The sequence below is a fragment of the Odocoileus virginianus genome, chromosome 34 (genome assembly GCF_023699985.2).
Source record: "Odocoileus virginianus isolate 20LAN1187 ecotype Illinois chromosome 34, Ovbor_1.2, whole genome shotgun sequence".
Lineage (NCBI taxonomy): Eukaryota > Metazoa > Chordata > Mammalia > Artiodactyla > Cervidae > Odocoileus > Odocoileus virginianus.
Window position 1 is genome coordinate 21,775,722 of NC_069707.1, and position 18,872 is coordinate 21,794,593.

An 18,872-nucleotide genomic window follows, 5' to 3' on the forward strand; every position below is an offset into this window, starting at 1 on the left:
GAATCTGCCTGCAATGCAGGAGACCTGAGTTCAATCCCTGGGTCAGGAAGATCCCCTGGAGAAGGCAATGGCAACCCACTCCAGCATTCTTGCCTGGAAAATCCCATGGACAGGGGAGACTGGCGGGCTACAGTCCATGGGGTCACAAGAGTCGGACATGACTGAGCGACTAAACCACCAACCACCACCAGAAAGCACAGGCATTTGTTATAACCTAGAAAAAGTGCATCAGGCTATTAACAGAAACTAAGAACTGCTGAGCTGTAGTTTTGGTTTTAACAGTGGCTACTGCCTGTAACTCTGAATACCAACATGAAGATAAAATAAGATGTAATACTCAATGAAAAGAGACTGCATGTAATTTGTGAAAGTTACTTTTTTTATGGCTCTATGCATGGTATAAGAAATGTTGTAGAAGTGTAAACACATAAATTTAAAGTGAATGTCTAACACTAAAGAAGCAATGATAACAATATGAAAAAATATCAGAGATTACAAATGCCGTATTCTAAAAGGGAAAACTTTAGTGTATGATTTTTACTTCTTGACTAGGCAGGACATTAACTATAAAATCCATGTTAATTTTTTTTTCTATATAAGTTCAGCTTCTGACCTACTCTAATCCTTTACCTCAGCACTGCACTGTGTTGCTTCAGCATATTTCCTCAAGGCACAAGATTAAATCACCTAAGTTGCTGAGACCACTAGCAATAGCAGGAGCTCAGAGTCAATGTAAAATGTGGATTCTTAGTGTCCATGGTATATATGTATCTAGCCTAAACATGATATTTTATCCTACCAAGAAAGAGCAGTGCTAGAGTCTTACATTTAGGAAATGCGATTAGTAGGGAACTTTAAAGATTATGTGGTATGATGACATGGTTTAAGAGAAATCTCTTTAGTAATTCTCTTATCTCAGGAGAGATAAGAGCTCCTGACTTTCCACTTGAGCATACTCAACTGAAGACAAGGCTATTCTTCTCTCTCAGCCATCTGTACTGACACTGAACAAGTATGTTTCTGTATTGAGTTGACTACAGCTTCCATGTCTTGTTCTAGGCATCTGCCTCCATGATAAACACCCCTAGTGCAACCACAAATCACAGGACAAGCCTTCACCCACCTTGAATCTGTGTGACCTTGAGCAAATCATTTAACCCCATGCCTCAGTTTCCTCATCTGTAAACTGAGGGAGACCGTGGATCTACCTTACAGGACTGTGTAAGGGTTAAGGATAAAAGGCATTTAAAACACTGCTTCTTTACACATGGAAGTGCTCAGTAACTGTAAGCCCTTTTTAATATTAAACTTATTTGGCTTCTTCTGACACATTCCAGTTTGTATCTTTTTAATATGTGAGAGGCAGAAATGGACTTGTGTTGACTACCACAGAGCATGTTGTAACTACCTTTTAGTTGAACCACAGACTTTACTACTGCAGTTTAAGATTAAATTAATATTTCCAGAAGTCATATCCTACTCTGTTCATAATAAGCTTATGCTCACCTAGAATTCCCAGTCTCTTCTCATACATCCTGCTCCTAAGCAAGTTTAGATAATCCTGACTCAGTACAATTCACTTTTAATGCAGAACAATTCTTTTATCCCAGTCTATCAATTAAATGGGACTAGACTATTCTGTATTCCAAAACTTCATTTGTAGTGTCAGTTACACATCCAAGCATTGTGTCATGTGTAAATTTAATAGGCACTCTTTCCAAATCTTTAATAAAGATCATGAACATGATAAAGTCAATGGGCAGGGCACAGAGGCATTCCACTAGATGCTATCTTTCAAACTAGGACCAAGTTCTTATGTTAAAAAACTAATTATATTTACCTAAAAGCACTAACTTTTTCTACTATGGTCATTACCTGTTACTCAAAAGAATAGAAATTTAATTATATGATTTGTAACCCCATTATCAATATACACCAGAAAGCTAATTTGGAAATTTTTTCAGTGAAGCTCTATTTTGGCTTTTAGCACCATATTTTAGCTTTAGCTGCCTTGTATCAGCTGTCTATTCATCTGAGGGGTGTGATGGTCACGGAAAGTGCTATCCACACACTTTCTGCTGGGAGGAGCCATGAGTGACCGACAGCTCTAGCTGCCCCGTCTCGGGGTCACCACTGCTCCCAGACAGGGACAGTTCCTTAGTGAGGACACAAGAGCAGGCCCACTTCCGAGGGGCTCCTCTACCAGAGCTCTGAGGACCCAGGACTCCTGAGTGGCCTGCCAAGACTTCCGAGAACTGGGCTGTAGTCAGTCTCTTCTCACCCGGCCCTCCTTCCTTTGCCCCTTCTAGTCACAGCGTCACAGCTGCACCGCGGGCAGAAGGCGCTGCTGGGGAGCTCTGCTCCCTGCCTTATTCTGCGGGGCGTCCTCCTGGTCAGTCTTCTGTACAGCTAGCTGCATCTGAGCTGTGCTTCTCAGAGCACTTAAACTGACACAAGGGTCCGTGTCAAACTGAGATAAATTTTCAGACCCCAGAAGTTAGCTTTTTCCAGTTTTTAAAAATTGGAGTAATAACTAGAAACGAACTGTTCTTAAATTAGTCATTACCAGGGGAACGAGGGAACAGCAGGAGGGACATTATAACAGTGGAGGGGGGGTGGAAAGGGGAGGGTTATTATGGGATTATATGAAATTATGTGTGTGACCGAGAAAACCAGATCTGAAAGAGACACGTGTAATCCAATGTTCATCGCAGCACTGTTTATAATAGCCAGGACAAGGAAGCAACCTAGATGCCCATCAGCAGACGAATGGATAAGAAAGCTGTGGTACATATACTCAATGGAATATTACTCAGTCATTAAAAAGAATACATTTGAATCAGTTCTAATGAGATGTATGAAACTGGAGCCCATTATATAGAGTGAAGTAAGCCAGAAAGATAAAGACCAATACAGTATACTAACACATATATATGGAATTTAGAAAGATGGTAACGATAACCCTATATGCAAGACAGAAAAAGAGACACAGATGTATAGAACAGACTTTTGGACTCTATGGGAGAAGGCGAGGGTGGGATGATCTGAGAGAATAGCACTGAAACATGTATATTATCAAGTGTGAAACAGATTACCAGTCCAGGTTGGATGCATGAGACAAGTGCTTGGGGCTGGTGCACTGGGAAGACCCAGAGGGATGGGATGGGGAGGGAGGTGGGAGGGAGGGTTCAGGATGGGGAACACATGTAAATCCATGGCTGATTCATGTCAATGTATGGCAAAAACCACTACAATACTGTAAAGTAATTAGCCTCCAACTAATAAAAATAAAAGAAAAAAAAATTATGTGTGTGAAACTTCTGAAAATTGTAAAGCACTACAGAATTTAAAGAATTTCTCAGGGACATCCCTGGTGGTCCAGTGGTTAAGACTTCGTCTTCCATTGCAGGGGGTATGGGTTCGATCCCTGGTCGTGGAGCTAAGATCCCACATGCCATGGGGCAACTAAGCCCACAGGCCATAACAAAGACCCAGTACAGCCGAAAATAAAATAAAAATTAAAAAAAAAAAAATTAAACTCTCATTCAAGAGATGAGATGTTTTTTCCTTAAAAAAAGGAAAGGAAAAACGGACCGTTCTTATTCTCTAAAAATTCATTAAAATGCCCTTGGTAGCACTACTATGTTGAAAGCTAAATACTGATTCAAAGAAACATGTAATTTTAAAAAAGTTGTTCGTTACTGAGCATTTATTACATATCAAGCTCCTTATATAAATTATCTCATCACTTCCTCATAAAATATTTATGAAGTGGGTTTTATGATGATCATTTTATAGAGAAAGAACTACATTTAGATTTGCCCAAAGACACAAGCAAAACCAGGGATGGAACCAGAACTGCCTCCACCTTGAACCTGTGCTCTCACTTACTTCTTATCTGAGTTGCCATTTTACATATAGAGCATTTATGATTAATTTTTTCTCTACAGACTGAAGTATTATTATTTCAAACATTAAAAACCATTCTATGGCCACAACTAAATGTGTCTCTTAACTTTCTTCATTCCAGTCTCTTTATCTGTCAAATGAGACTAAACTAAAAATAAAGTTCCTCCAACCTTGAAAAAAAAAATTCTACTTTTAAAGTTGAACAAAAAGAACCTACCTTTATCAATTTTTTCTAAATTAGTTGTTCTTGAAAGAAAAGGAAGAAAAGGATTAAACTTTAAACAGCAAAAAAAGAAAATCAAGTTTGACGAGAATTTGAGGACTAATTCAAGGAGTTAAGAAAAATAGATCACAACACCTTGCCTTCCTCAAATATGGGCAGCTGATTTTGTTACAGCATCCTTCCAGGAGGTTTCTAGCTCTGGAGATTAAATTATTGCCACTGTTCCACACTGGCTGAATGCATACTTCTGTGCTAGACGGACAGCTCTGCAGAGGCCTCTCTAAGTGCAAGAAACTTAGGACTCTTTGCCATGGCCCACACGGCCAGAGGGCATCAGGGCACTCCTGCAACCTTATCTCCTATCACTCTTCTTCCATTGCTCATGCTCCTCCAGCCACATAGCCTTTCTGCTGCTTCTCATATATGGGAACGGCCAAGCATGTTTCCACCTCAGGCATTCTGCAGGGCTCTCTCCACTGTCCCACTGAATTTCTCCCCAGAGGCAGAGGCCTGATTCTATCGGCAGCCCGACCTTAAACAGCATCCCCACCTCTCACACAGCTCATTCTCCTTATCAACAGTTACCACTGCTTAAAGCTATTTACCTGGTGTTTATCATCATTTTCTCCCACTAGCACATAAACTCTGAATGTCAGGTCTTTTTTTTCTTCAACTGCTCACCCTATGCTTCTCCAGTCCTGAGTATTTGCTGGATGAATAAAGAAAATGAATAAACTAGCAGTTATGTTGCCTTATTAATTTACATTGATTTTAAAATCCATATTAAATGATGTGTTTCAGTTAAATCATGTAATCACTTGCTAGATTTGTCATTTTTGCCTCTTCCTCTAACTTTGCTCCTGGAGATATGTATATTAATATAAATCATCAAGCAACTTCATATGTGTATAAATATTTCTCTGTCTCACCTGTCATGTTACAAGTCCTCTGGTTACTTTCAAAATGATACTGTCGTCGCGCTTGGGCAATGTATTCTGCAGCCTCCCTTTCTTGTATTTCTCTGATTTTCTTCTGTCCATATTTCCCCAGGATATATACTCCTAAAATTATTTTCAAAAACAAGTTAGTATACTAATCCAGCTTATTAGAGTATTAAAAATTCCAAACAGTATTTTTAACCCAAGTTTTCCAAATACAGGGCTTATATTAGTGAAAAGCTAAAAATCACAACTTTTAAAAACCTAAATTAAAGAATTATATAAGAATTGCAACGTAAAGAAAAGGAGATTGGCATTTTAAAAGTCAATGGCAGATGGGTATATAAAGATGAAGTCTGAAGAAACAGAAAGGAATTAAGTCTACAAAGTCAGGCGATCCCTTTAATAGTGAACTGGAGATATTCTAAGTGTCCAACAAAAGGGAACTGTTTAAATACATTATGGCCTAGCCGTACAATGGAATCTTATAGCTATTAAAAACCACATTGCTAAATAGTTCATGACTCAAGGAAATATCCATGTTATATTGTTAGATAATAAAATAAGATCCTTAAAGTTTTGCTTTTAATGTAAGTAGACATATATGTCACAGATGGATTTTAATTTCTAATATATATTAAACAATGATCACTGCTGAAGAGTGGGATAGTGGGTGATTTTTTTCCTTCTGCTTGCTTCTCTATGGTTTCCATATTTTCTTCAATCAAAATACAGTATTTTTTAAAATGTAATAACAAATGTAAAAGGAAGACTAAAAAAAAGGTAGGTAGTCAGGCAGACACGGAAAACTAGAAACTTATGTGAAAAAGGGAGGGGGAAGAGGGTACAGAAATTTCTACTTGTAACAGTATAAAAATATAGGTGGGGTCGTGTGCCTGTAATTTACCTTAACACATTTTAGTATCGACAGTGTAACATAAATGGGCACATTTTAGTCACACCCTGTGGGCAATCAATTGTCCTGGCTGGTAAAGTGAACACTCTGGCATGGTTAGTTAGCATCTGGTCAAAAGCCACATTTCAAGGTGTAAGTACTTAAACTAACTTTTATCAAGCACAATAAATATCAGAAATGGCTTTTTACAGATTAAATGTTTAAGATGCTGGGTTAGCTAAAACATTTTAGTAATATTCATTTGAACAAGAACACACCAACCTAGCAAGTCCTTCACCTTATAGGGATAGTTCAAAGGATTCTTAGACAAGAGTTAACCAAAAGGCCGACAGAATCCTATATCGAGAATATTGTTGCATTTGCTTCCAGTAAATCTTTTACCTGTGGTTGTTGCTGCGCCAAGAAAGGACACTGGAATTTCAATGAATTTACAGAACAAGTAATGATACTGTTTTAATCTATGCTTGCTAACAGATGTTTTAACGTGTGCCAGATTTGTTTCATAATAACTTGGCAACAAGGTTGCAGGAAGTAACTAATCCTCACCTACCTCCAATTGTCTGTAGCCTTCACTAGGACAAGAAGAACATGAGGATTGTACTTGAGCTCAATAAATGGATTTGATCTGTTTGTCATCAGTGGGGAAGAGATAGTCCTCTAGGAACATCAAAGTGAATACATATCCTGAATTATTTTCACTAATGTAAGCAATACAGATGAACTGTTATGTTATATATCTTAGAAGTCATAGTTCAGTGAAAGAGTATGTGCTACAAATAATTAGAAACAAAGTGTGATTGCTTTTGTTTGTATGCAAATAAATGTATTATACTCATCTGTAAAGAAAAAATAAAAATTCACCTAAATGGCTCCAGAGCTACCCTTTTCATAATCCAGCCTCAATAAACTGAGGACAGTGCTGTAATACTAACAGAATGAAGAAACTGATTTATGTTTCACAAAGTAACTCTTTGACAGGCAACTCTTACATAACAACTTCTCAGTGAATTGCTTTTATTTGCCTGATCGCTAAAAATTTCGTGCAAAATGATTATTATTCCTCAAACAATAATAGTGTAAAGTGAAATGCTGCAATGATACCACTTGAACAGTTAAGAATTTTCTGGAGTAACAATAGATTTGATTGGTCTATGTGCTTTCCTGAGGAGAAGGTCCACTGCTTTCATTAAATTTTCAAGAGTGTCTTGTTAAAAGTCCTTTAGGGACTACAGTTGACCTTTTCAACATCTCCAGCATTAGGAGTGCAGAACACTCCCTCAAGAAGTGGAAAATCTGCATGCAACTTTACAGTGGGCCCACTGCAGTTCTGCGCCCTTGCATTCAACCAGCTGAGGATCCGCAGTGCTGCACTTCAGTCCAGATCAGCTGCTCAGTCGTGTCCGACTCTGCGACCCCATGAACCGCTGCACGCCAGGCCTCCCTGTCCATCACCAACTCCCAGAGTCCACCCAAAACCATGTCCATGGCATCGGTGATGCCATCCAACCATCTCATCCTCTGTCGTCCCCTTCTCCTCCAGCCCTCAATCCCTCCCAACATCAGGGTCTTTTCAAATGAGTCAGTTCTTCGCATCAGGTGACCAAAGTATTGGACTTTCAGCTTCAACATCAGTCCTTCCAATGAACACCCACAGGACTGATCTCCTTCAGGATGGACTGGTTGGATCTCCTTGCAGTCCAAGGGACTCTCAAGAGTCTTCTCCAACACCACAGTTCAAAAGCATCAATTCTTCTGCGCTCAGCTTTCTTTATAGTCCAACTCTCATATCCATACATGACCACTGGAAAAACCATAGCCTTGACTAGATGGACCTTTGTTGACAAAGTAATGTCTCTGCTTTTTAATATGCTGTCTAGGTTGGTCATAACCTTTCTTCCAAGGAGTAAGTGTCTTTTAATTTCATGGCTGCAATCACCATCTGCAGTGATTTTGGAGCTCAGAAAAATAAAGTCAGCCACTGTTTCCACTGTTTCCCCATCTATTTGCCATGAAGTGATGGGACCTGGATGCTATTATTTACTGAAAAAAGTCTGCATAGAAGTGTTCTGCCTGTGTGCATGCATGTTCACTCACTTCAGCTGTGTTTGACACTTTGCGACCCCACAGACCGTAGCCCACCAGGCTCCTCTGTCCATGGTATTTTCCCAGCAAGAATACTAGAGTGGGTTGCCATTTCCTTCTCCAGGGGACCTTCCCGACCCAAGGACTGAACCTGTGTCTCCTGCATTGCAGGAGGATTCTTTACCGCTGAGCCACCAGGGAAGCTCCCTATAAAAAGTCTAGCACAGTTCAAACCTGTATTGTTCAAGTTCAGCTAACTGAACTGTCTCTTTGGTAACTGTAGTATATGGTTACTAAAGCTAAAAGAATAAGTTATTATGGATTGAAGAGTGTCCTACCCCAAATTAACACGTTGAAGCCCCAGTATTTCAGGAAATGACATTATTTGGAGATAGGGTCTTTGTAGCAATAATCAAGTGAGAAAGTCATTAGATGGGCCTGATCCATCATGACTGGTGGATCTTATAAAAGGGGGAAGTCTGGACAGACGTGTGTAGAGGGACAATGGCATGAAGGCATGGGGGGAGAGAGTTATCTACGAGCCGAGGAGACGGGCCTGAGACAGAGCCTTCTCTCACAGCCCTTAGAGAGACTAAATTCTGGCCTCCAGAGCTGTGAGACAGTAAGTTTCTCTTGCTTAAGCCACTCAGTATGCGGTACTCTCTTATGGCAGCCCTGGCAAACTAGCACACAGTGTTAGGGTAAAATTTCATAATCCATTCTTTTCCTTGAATTAGCACTGAAGTAAGTTTCTGCACAAGGACTAATTTATCCAGCTTCTCATTCTCAAAATTCACAAATTCTGGGGTTTTTTGGTCAGATTTGTCTCCCTAGGGAAATAAGAATGAAGGCAGAGAATTCATTGCCTAAAATATGGAGCTCAGGATCTATATACCTGACTTGCTGCTTGAATTCTGGTGTGAAAGAGAACAGATACTGATAGCTGAGGCATCAACTAGGTAGAAAACTTTTAAGCATGTCCCATCTTTCTGGGTTTAAATTTCTTCATAAAAATGAAAGGTTGGGATTATAGGAGCTTTAAAATTTCTTCTTTAGTTATGACTTAGTTATAAATAACGAGAATTCATTAAATATCTCAAAAAATAAATGTAAAATGTTTGGAGGTTTCCTTTCAGAACATGGATGGCAAAGCAAAATGTCTTCTAGTCTTTTTATATCATGAAGTGAAGTGAAAGTCTCTCAGTTGTGTCTGGCTCTTTATGATCCCGTGGACTGTACAATTCATAGAATTCTCCAGGCAAGAATACTGGAGTGGGTAGCCTTTCCTTTCTCCAGGGGATCTTCCTAACCCAGGGACTGAAGCCAGGTCTCCCACATTGCAGGTGGATCCTTTATCAGCTGAGTCACAAGGGAAGCCCTTCTATATCATAAACTTGGTTTTCTAAAATCATTGCTTAGTGTCTTTATGGATGAAAATTCTGCAATATAACTATTTTATTAGGTTAATAATTTCTGTAAGAGTTTGAAAATAATCTGTCAACTTTACTCCCATCCAAAAGACCACCAAATCCTGCTATTGATTCTTTTCAGAAATAGTTTCTAAATTTTGCCACTTTAGTCCACCGTTTTACCATTATTTTCATTCAGACCCAATCATTAATGCTCTTGAACTGGTTTAACAGTTTCCTAATTCTACTCTTTTGTTTCTGGTCTCTCACCTTTTCAACCCAGGTTTTATAGGCAAAGTGATTTGCTAAAAGTTAAATATGACTATTCAATTCCCATGTTTAGAATTCTTCAACACCCTGCCATCATTTCTTAATGTGGTTCCCTGTTCCACTTACATCAGAATTACTTATAAGGAAGTTCCTTGAAAACATGCCCAAATGTTTTGTCTTATATAATGACACCCCAATATATAACACTGGTACACAGCTGACGCTCAATACATATTTGCTGCTGAACATCCCCTTCCCGTGCTCCCATCTCCTCTGTAGCTGTGGCTCCAGCTGACTCTTCAATGGGGCTTGCTGAACACGACTCTCTCCCTGTGCTCCCAGACACTCCTCTACCATGGAACTCTGACACTCTGACTGCACTACTTCTGTCTATTTCCACTTCTGCTTTCTGGATGCACCACGAGTTCCTCAAAGTCAAAAACGGAGTCTTATTTCTCTGTCACCTGAGTTGAAAACAGGGAGACTAGTCACTCTCACTCAAATGTTTGTTGAATGAATGGATGAATAAATAAAAAACTAAAGAGACCAAGACATTACAGGGATTAAGATATAAATTACAAATCAATGCTTTGATATTTAATAAATCAGCAAGTGAATACATATGAAGTTGTTTGTTCTGTGCAACACTTCTGCTAGCATTAAAGAGAAAAAAGAGAAAGTGTTATTCACTCAGGCGTGTCTGACTTTTTGGGTTCCCACAGACTGTGGCCCACCAAGCTCCTCTATCTATGCGATTTCCAGGCAAGAATTCTGGGGTGGGTTGCCATTTCCTTCTCCAGGGCATCTTCCCAATCCAGAAATCAAACCTGTGTCTTCTGTACTGCAGGCGAATTCTTTATTGTCTGAGTCACCTAGCACAGAGGTTTTCAAAGTGTGGCTTGGGCACTCCTGCAGGTGCACAATAACCTTTTAGGGCATCTGTGAGTAAAAATTATTTCTGTAATAACACAAATGCTCTTTGCCTTTTTCACTCTCCTTCTCATATGAGTGAGTGTACAGTGGAGTTTTCTAAAGACTACACGACAAGTGCCTTTGCAGCTGACTAAATGTGGACAGAGCTATAAGCCAGACAGTAAAGAGATCTGTAAAACTGCAAAACAATGTTACTTTTCTCACTTGCTTTCTGAAAATAATATTTATGTTAATATGTGACAGATTTACTATTGTCATTTTAAAATAATTACTATTTCAAAAATACTCTGGTTTTAAATTTTTAATATGGAAATAATTATTATTAGACACACATTTTATAGAGCTCTTTAGAGTCCTTAATTTTTAAAAGTGTAAAGGAGACCTCAGGCCAAAAAGTTTGAGAAGCACTGCTCTAGTCTTAAAACTGATCAAATTGTACGACTTTCTCTAAAGCAGTTAGTCATCCAAATTCCTACTTAAGAAGGCCCATAACTCAGTTTTTATTGAGCTTCTTTTCCCCCCACCAGTGGATGGACAAGCTTCTTGCACAGGAATGTTGATATCTTACCTAATCTGCAAGTCTATCAAAATGTGCCACTTCTTCCATGAAGTCTTTTCCTAATTTTTTTTTTCCCAACTGCACATGCTATTTGCCAGTTTGATATAATTTTTTCAGCTCTTACTGTTTTGCATACTTGCATGGCTTGAATGTTTCTATCTCCTCTACATTCATCTGTGGAAATTCTAAGGCCCTATTCCCTGGTGTTGGGAGGATGGAGTCTTTGGGAAGCGCTTAGGGCTCGGGTGTGTAGCCCTCAAGAATGAGATTAATGTTCTTATTAAAGGGACTTCACTGAGATCCCTAGACCCTTCTGCCACATGAAGATCTAACTCAGGAGCAGGCCCTCACCAAGCCACGTTTGCTCCCTGATCTTAGACGTCCAGGCTCCAGAACTGTCAGAAATAAATTTCTGTTATTTATAAGCCACCCAGGCTGTGAAATCTTGTTATACCAGCTGGAACAAACTAAGTCATTTGTTTTCATTCCTCTCAGACCATAAAGTTCATGAAGACAGAATGACACAGTGTAGAAAGAGAATGTGCTCTTGATCTAACACACTGGGGTTTGAGTTCTAGCTTCCCTGTTAACTAACTCTGGGATCCTTGGCAAGTTTCTTAAATTCTTAGCGGCCTGGTTCCCATGTTTTTGAATGCAGATAACAATAGCTATCCTGCCATCATCCCCACTCAACAGAACTTCATATAGGGCCCACTGGGCACGCCCAAAATTGTAGCTATTACTATTAAAAAATCTCTGTGAATCTTGTATTTCCAATCATATTACTTTCAACACTATGGTAGTGGTTTAGTCAGTAAGTCATGTCCAACTCTTGCAACTCCATGGACTGCAGTCCACCAGGTTCCTCAGTCCATGGGATTCTCCAGGCAATAATACTGGAGTGGGTTGCCATTTCCTTCTCCAGGGTATCTTCCTAACCCAGGGATCAAACCCGGATCTCCTGAGTTGCAGGTAGATCTTTACCGACTGAGCTACCAGAGAAGCCCTTCAACACTATAGGCAAGGGATAAATGTTTCTTAGATTAATTGATATGTACCATGTTATAAAACCAGCCCTTGAAGCGGAAAAACTATGAGGCTCAAAGAAATGCCAGTCACGGTCATCTACTCTTTTTTCCTTTTAAACTGACATCCCTTTTTGCTATAAAATACTAGGATTACTTTCTTTTCCTGTTCCTCTGAACTTTCCCCCAGCCCCCTATCCTCACTCGCCTTTCTCTTTCCTCTTAATCTGTACCTGTAAAGCTCTTGACAGATTAAAAAAATATATATTTTAAATGTACTCTTTTGCTTCCCTTATGATTATTTCTAATACACAATTAGGTTGTTCCACAAATCTAAAGGAGTATGCTATTTTTTCTTAGGTTCTAAAGATACCTTCAGTCATGGCAAAAACATTCTACTTATACTTCTTCCATCACACACAAATCATTAGCTTCTACAAATAAGTGGACTCAGTAGTTTTAGCACAGTTTAAATATACATTAGATATCAGTGGATAAAAACACTGAAAAATACATTTTTATCTGTAAAGAATTTTTCAAATGCCATAAAATTTATACTCGATCATTATTGATTTGTGATAGACCTCAGACAAAAGGAAAACACTCTCCTTGCCTCATTAACAAGAAGCCTGTTTCAAATTTTCAAGATTCAGTAGAGCTGAATTACTGATACTACGAGTACTGTCAATTTCAAATTGTTTGGGAGCCATAAAATAGAATCAATAGTAAGAGAAAAACAACCAAATTCTTTGGGAAACTTTTGCTTTTGCTTCTTACTACTTCTGTAACCAAAGTATGTAGTTAGTGACAATATTTCTCAAAACACCCAAATGCTAAAAATTCCCTCTTAACATTCCTGCATTTCTTTCTCCTGTATCACCCAAGACATTTTGTTCTTTCCTTTAGATCTCCACTCATTAGGACACGACTGTCCTATGAGGAAAAGGCTCTCAAGATTGTTATCTAATCTGTTTCTAAATCTCCTCTCAGCCTGCATAACTTAATTACGTGAATTAGGTGGGAATTCATCCCAGTCTTGAAGATCCTGCTTGCCCAGCATCCTGCAAGTACTTTCTTACTACCTAGTTTACTACATAGTTTGTGTTCTAAAAGAGCAGGAACAGAGCTAAAATATTGATCTGTGTTTCTTTGTCTAGCATTACCTTCTAGCACAGTCCTTCAATACAACTGTGCTGCTCTAAAAAAAATTCGAATTCCCTTTAAACAAGACTCGAAGTGCAAGCTTTAGTTTACTCTCCTCGAATATTGTGAAACTTCTGCGAAGGATGAACGCCAAATCAAGCACTGGGAGTGGCAAATCTCATGGGAAAACAATAAGAAAAAAAAAATGTGTAAGACAACAGTGTCTTGAAACAGAAGAGGAAAAAAAAGAGAGAAAAGAACCCAAGGAACAAACAAACAACCCCCCCCCCCCCCCAAACACTGAGGTGGGTTATCCCAAAGGCAATGAGTAAAAGGCGAAAAACACAGAGTAAGGAGCAGTGCCAGGGCAAAGGGCACACATTTCATAACTGTAGAGATGTAAAGAGCCTTGGAGAAGGAAATGGCAACCCACTCCAGTACTCTTGCCTGCAAAACCCCATGGATGGAGGAGCCTGGTAGGGAACAGTCCATGGGGTCGCAAAGAATCGGACACGACTGAGCGACTTCACTTTCTTTCTTTAAAGAGCCTTGGAAGTTTGTCACCCCATACCCCGTCTCATGGTTGATGGAATCCTGGGCTGTGGTTTCTCCGCCTCTATTTTAGAAGACAGACACCCCTCTCCCACCCCCTTCTTCCAATGCGCCTTGCCAAGAACGCTGTCACCCACCTCCGAGGACCGTGCCCAGGAAGATGCATTTCTTTTTGTGACGTTTCAGAAAATTCCACGTAGATCTAAGCATTTTTCAGGCCCCCGGGGTGCGGGCTGTCTAGAGGGGAGGGATGATGGTCCACCAGGAAACCCTTTCTTTGTCGCCTGGCACGGACGACCGGGCTGGACGGCCGGGTCCTGCTCGGTGCTCTCCAGAAATCACAAAGGCGACTTTCCGCAGACACTGTTACCGGAGCGAGAAGGGGGCGTGGACTAGAGCTGGGCAGTTGCCCTTTTCTGTTGCTGCTGCAGCTCACTGGTCCGGGGCGCCCAGGTCCGTCCAGAATTCGCTCCCGAGTGCCTCACCGTTCGATTCCCCCGGAAACGACAGCCCGCATCCGCCGCGTTCCGTAGCCTGTGCTCCTATTTCCTCGCGGCCTCTCTAGCTGAGCGAGGCGGCCCGGGTGCAGTATGGAGGCGAAGGCGGGGTCCACGGCGGCTACCGATGGCGCGTACACGGTGTCTGCAGAGGAGACCGAAAAGTGGATGGAGCAGGCGATGCAAATGGTGAGGGGGCCGGGGCGTGGACGCATAGGGTCGGAACTTTCTCCGGCTTGTCCCGACCGAGCATTTGAGTAAACGGCCCCGGGGTGCTTTCTGGGTCTCAGTAATCTCGATGGTGCTCACAATCTGTGGGTAAACAGCTGGTTTTTACTGTCCTGAAATGTTCTTTAGTCCATTCTCACAGTGGCTCTGAGGGAAGGAAGAGAGGAAATACAGAAATTGTTTCTTTTTCACTGGTTTGAAGTAAGCGTCAACATCCCTATTCGGGGCTGCTGGCACGTGCGTGCTGCGTCCCCTTCTTTCCTGCTGACACTGGCAGATCCGCGAATTTCCATTATTTTGTCTGTATGACCTCTTGAACCTATCTAGGAGAAGGAAGGAGGCTGAGGATGTTTCTGGTAGAGAGCAGGATAAAAACAGCCGTTTGAGCAGATTCCACCATTCATTCATTCATTCATCCATCCATCCGTCCGCTTGACCTTTGCCCTTTAACTTTCTTCGCTCACTCCCTTCAGGATTCTGATTAAGGAGGGCTCTGATCAGCTTTGTGTACAACCCAAACTTTACCCGTACTTATGTGTGCCAGCGAACTCTTTAATGGGGATAAAAGTGTATTTGGCGTATATGTATAGGCATATAAATCATTTATGCATATTTTTAAAAACTTGTTTCTCATACTTTTTTGAAAGTGGTGGTGGTGGTTTAGTCGCTAAGTCGGGTCCGACTCTTGCGATCCCTTAAACTGTAAGTGACTCACAGTTTTTTTAAAAAAAAAAATTATTTTGTATTACATTCCAGTAAACGCCCAGTATACACATAGGTATAATTGAGACAAAAGTTTTACAAAATGATGCTTAACCTTCCTAAGCACAGTTTTCCTGGTATTTCTCTTTCATTCCATTTTGGAAAAACAAACGCTGGTCATCATACCTGATTTGATTTCATGATGCAGTCTTTCAGCCCACTTCAAAATATATTCTCCCCATTAAACTTATAGGACATGTAACTTGTTGTTTGATACTTTAATGTTGAAATATACTTTAAATAATTAATTCCTGAACTCGTTTTATGTTACTAAATTCTTCCAGCTGGACAAAAGGAGTTTTCATGTGGTATCAAAATTTCTCTCCTTCCCCCAAATGATTTCAATAATATACGCTGGGCAGCATAAGTCGTGAGGATGATAGTAAATGCACGTGACGGTTGAAATGTCTCAAATTAAGCTGCATTTACATCTTTCTATGGATAAGAGACCTGGAGGTCAGGGGATGTGGGAATGCTGAAAAGTTTTGGTCTCTTCCATTTATTTTCGTTTGCTCCAGGAACTCTCCTCAGAATGTTTATGGGGAACTTGCATAGATGAAATTTTGAGAGATCCTACCATAGAGGACTCAATAGTGGTTTTAGAAATAGCTGAGTTTATTCAGTCATTGAACTTTTCCCCTTTGTGTATCAGACATGTGTTTTCTATCTCTCCTTTCGTATCCTCTATACTATTCTCTAGACTTCTGGAATGAACATTTGAGTCTTTTTACTACCTTTTAAAAAAAATTAAACTTTTAATTTTGTATTGGAGTATAACCAATTAAGAATGTCATTATTAAAAAAAAAAAAGAAATGTCCTGATAGTTTAGGTGGATAGCAAAGGAACTCAGCCATATGTATATATGTATCCTTTCTCCCCCAAACTCCCTCTTATCCAGGCTTCCACATAACATTGAACAGAGTTCCCTGTGCTATACAACAGATTCTTGTTGGTTAACCATTTTAAATGTAGCAGTGTGTACCTATTTGATATGACCTTGGGCAAGTCACTTTATCCCCCTAGAGTATTGCCTCTTACTCTTAAATGGGATGGTTGAACTCCTAGTAGTCTTTAGGATCTCTCTGGCCTTGACATTTTTGTTTCTTAAAGTATAGTGAAGTCGCTCAGTCGTGTCCAACTCTTTGCCATCCCATGGACTGTAGCCTACTGGGCTCCTCCATCCATAGGATTTTCCAGGCAAGAGTCCTGGAGTGGGTTGCCATTTCCTTCTCCAGGGGATCATTCTGACTCAGGGATTGAGCCCAGGTCTTCTGCATTGCAGGCAGACGCTTCACCATCTGAGCCACAATTGGACTATAGACTCCTAAGGGTGTGATTACCTAGTTTATCTCCACAGGGTCAAGGAGGTCCTTAGTTTGCACTTTTTTTTTTTTTGGCCAGTAGTATATGTTTCTTCCCACTCCAGAATTCATGCCTGGAGAATCCCATGGACAGAGGAGCCTGGCGGGCTACAGTCCACAGGGTCGCAGAGTTGGACACGACTGAGCGACTCACACACACACACACACACACGCACACATGTTTCTTCCAGGTCTTAAACAAAGGGAAAAGAATGCTTGTGATAAATCTTGGACTTTGTCCAACCATCCCCCCAACCAACCTCCACTAAAGGAACTTCAAATCTTAAAGTACTTTGAAGACTTGTTGAAGTAATAGAAAGTGTCCTGTGTACTTCTGAGAAGAGTTTACGATCAGACCAGAAGCATAGCTTGTACCAGATTTTAGAGGTAGCTAATGTATTCTGAGGAATTTGAAAGTGAGGTGTCCGGTGTACATATAATGATAGGGAGGATACTAGCATTCTTGCAGCACCCGGACAGAGTAGACATATTTATATGACCGATTCAAGGGGCTAAGTGTTTGGCTGATTGCTGTTAGTGTTTGTTGGGCGAAGGCCTGGAGGAATTGGAATGCAGATGGATTCTTTAAAGTATATGATGGGGGAAGGCGGGAGAGGAGAAGCCTGAGAAGCCACAGCGAGCTGGAGCCGCCGGAGGACCTGAAGAAGAAGCAGAAAAACCTGTGAAAACTAAGACTGTTTCTTCCAGTAATAGAGGAGAAAATTCCAGTCGCAGCGCTGAGAAGCGATCAGCTGAAGATGAAACTGCAGACCTCCCAACAAAGCCTACAAAGATCTCCAAGTTTGGATTTGCCATAGGTAGTCAGACCACAAAGAAAGCCTCAGCCATATGCATCAAATTTGGCTCAAGTAAGCCTAAAGAACCGGTTCCAACTCTTGCTCCAAAAACCCTTTCAGTAGCAGCAGCTTTTAATGAAGATGAAGATAGTGAACCAGAGGAAATGCCTCCAGAAGCAAAGATGAGGATGAAGAATATTGGAAGGGATACGCCAACATCAGCAGGACCAAATTCCTTCAATAAAGGAAAGCATGGGTTTTCTGATAACCAGAAGCTATGGGAGCGAAATATAAAATCTCATCTTGGAAATGTCCATGACCAAGACAATTAAATGATGTGCTTTGAAATTGGGGTGTGGGGTGGGTATAAAGTTAAAAGGAACAGTTTCCTTTCTTAAGGAATGGTATAAGACTATCTTTGGAGCTGCCTTTTTTTTCTTTTTCTTTTTTTAAATATTGAGTGGTACACTAATAAATGAGAATTTGAAATTAGAAGTAATTTATGTTTTATATACAGATTTCGAGACATTTACTAATTTTGTAGTTTCATGTGATTAGTTTCCCAAGGTTACAGATACTAAAAAAATCAGAAATGGTACCTTTCTAAGAATTGCATATTTTTTTAGACACAACTATTAGCACATTAGGAGGGAAGCAAAACGTTGTCTATTTAAACTGTAGTCTATTACTCGCTAACTTAACTCCCTTATTAACCTAAACTTGTCTGGCTCCCAGGAACAGCCTTATAGAGAAGGGAGTATTGGGAGGAAAATGTTACTGGACTATTGACTGAGAAAGTAAATTAGATAAAATACAGCTTTTTTTCTTCCCTAATGGGCATTTGTTTAGTTTCAAATCATCATTAACTAGTTATTGCATTGCTATCAGTGGATACAGATGCTTAGCTCTTTAGAAAGAACATTTTAAAATTTTACATAAACTGTTGAGTGTTTAAAATAGCCCACTTCACTTTAAAGGGTTTTGTCTACCTTCATTAGTCTTCAAAGAACAACCATTTGCTACCAAAGTAAATCAGTATTTTGAATGTGCTTCTCTTGATTTTTGTTATTAGCTAGTTCCTGTAAGCATTTCCATCAGATCTTGAGGCAAATCATAAGGAAGCTGTTTCTTAACCTGTGTTAACTTTGTGGTCTGAAGTGTTTAGCTATCAAGCGGATTCTTTAGTAGACCAAAATTTTCTGTCACTGAAGTGTTCTGAAGTATATACCGTGATGTTTAAAAGAAACACTTGTTAAAGCAAGTTTTC

At 40.1% G+C, this 18,872-nt stretch overlaps 2 protein-coding genes and 1 pseudogene across 5 annotated transcripts in view; 2 read left to right on the forward strand and 1 right to left on the reverse strand.

Annotated features, from left to right (window-relative positions):
* The window catches only part of PEX3 (peroxisomal biogenesis factor 3), a 34,094-nt gene extending 19,720 nt beyond the window's left edge, over nt 1–14,374 (reverse strand). Inside the window, exons 1-2 of one of the 3 annotated variants that reach the window (XM_070461495.1) lie at nt 14,097–14,374; nt 5,062–5,193 (exon numbers count right to left, since the gene is read on the reverse strand). In XM_070461495.1, the coding sequence (XP_070317596.1) occupies nt 5,062–5,193; nt 14,097–14,169 (205 nt within the window). In that variant the 5' untranslated portion in view covers nt 14,170–14,374. The remainder of the gene's footprint in view (nt 1–5,061; nt 5,194–14,096) is intronic. The other 2 variants (XM_070461493.1, XM_070461494.1) reach the window with 2 other exon arrangements.
* A 75-nt stretch (nt 14,375–14,449) lies between these two features.
* ADAT2 (adenosine deaminase tRNA specific 2) overlaps nt 14,450–18,872 on the forward strand; it is a 30,594-nt gene continuing 26,171 nt past the window's right edge. The window contains exon 1 of one of the 2 annotated variants that reach the window (XM_020900455.2): nt 14,450–14,645. In XM_020900455.2, coding sequence (XP_020756114.2) covers nt 14,550–14,645 — 96 coding nt within the window. In that variant the 5' untranslated portion in view covers nt 14,450–14,549. The remainder of the gene's footprint in view (nt 14,646–18,872) is intronic. The other variant, XM_020900456.2, reaches the window with a different exon arrangement.
* On the forward strand, nt 17,407–18,654 carry LOC139033011 (PEST proteolytic signal-containing nuclear protein pseudogene; annotated as a pseudogene).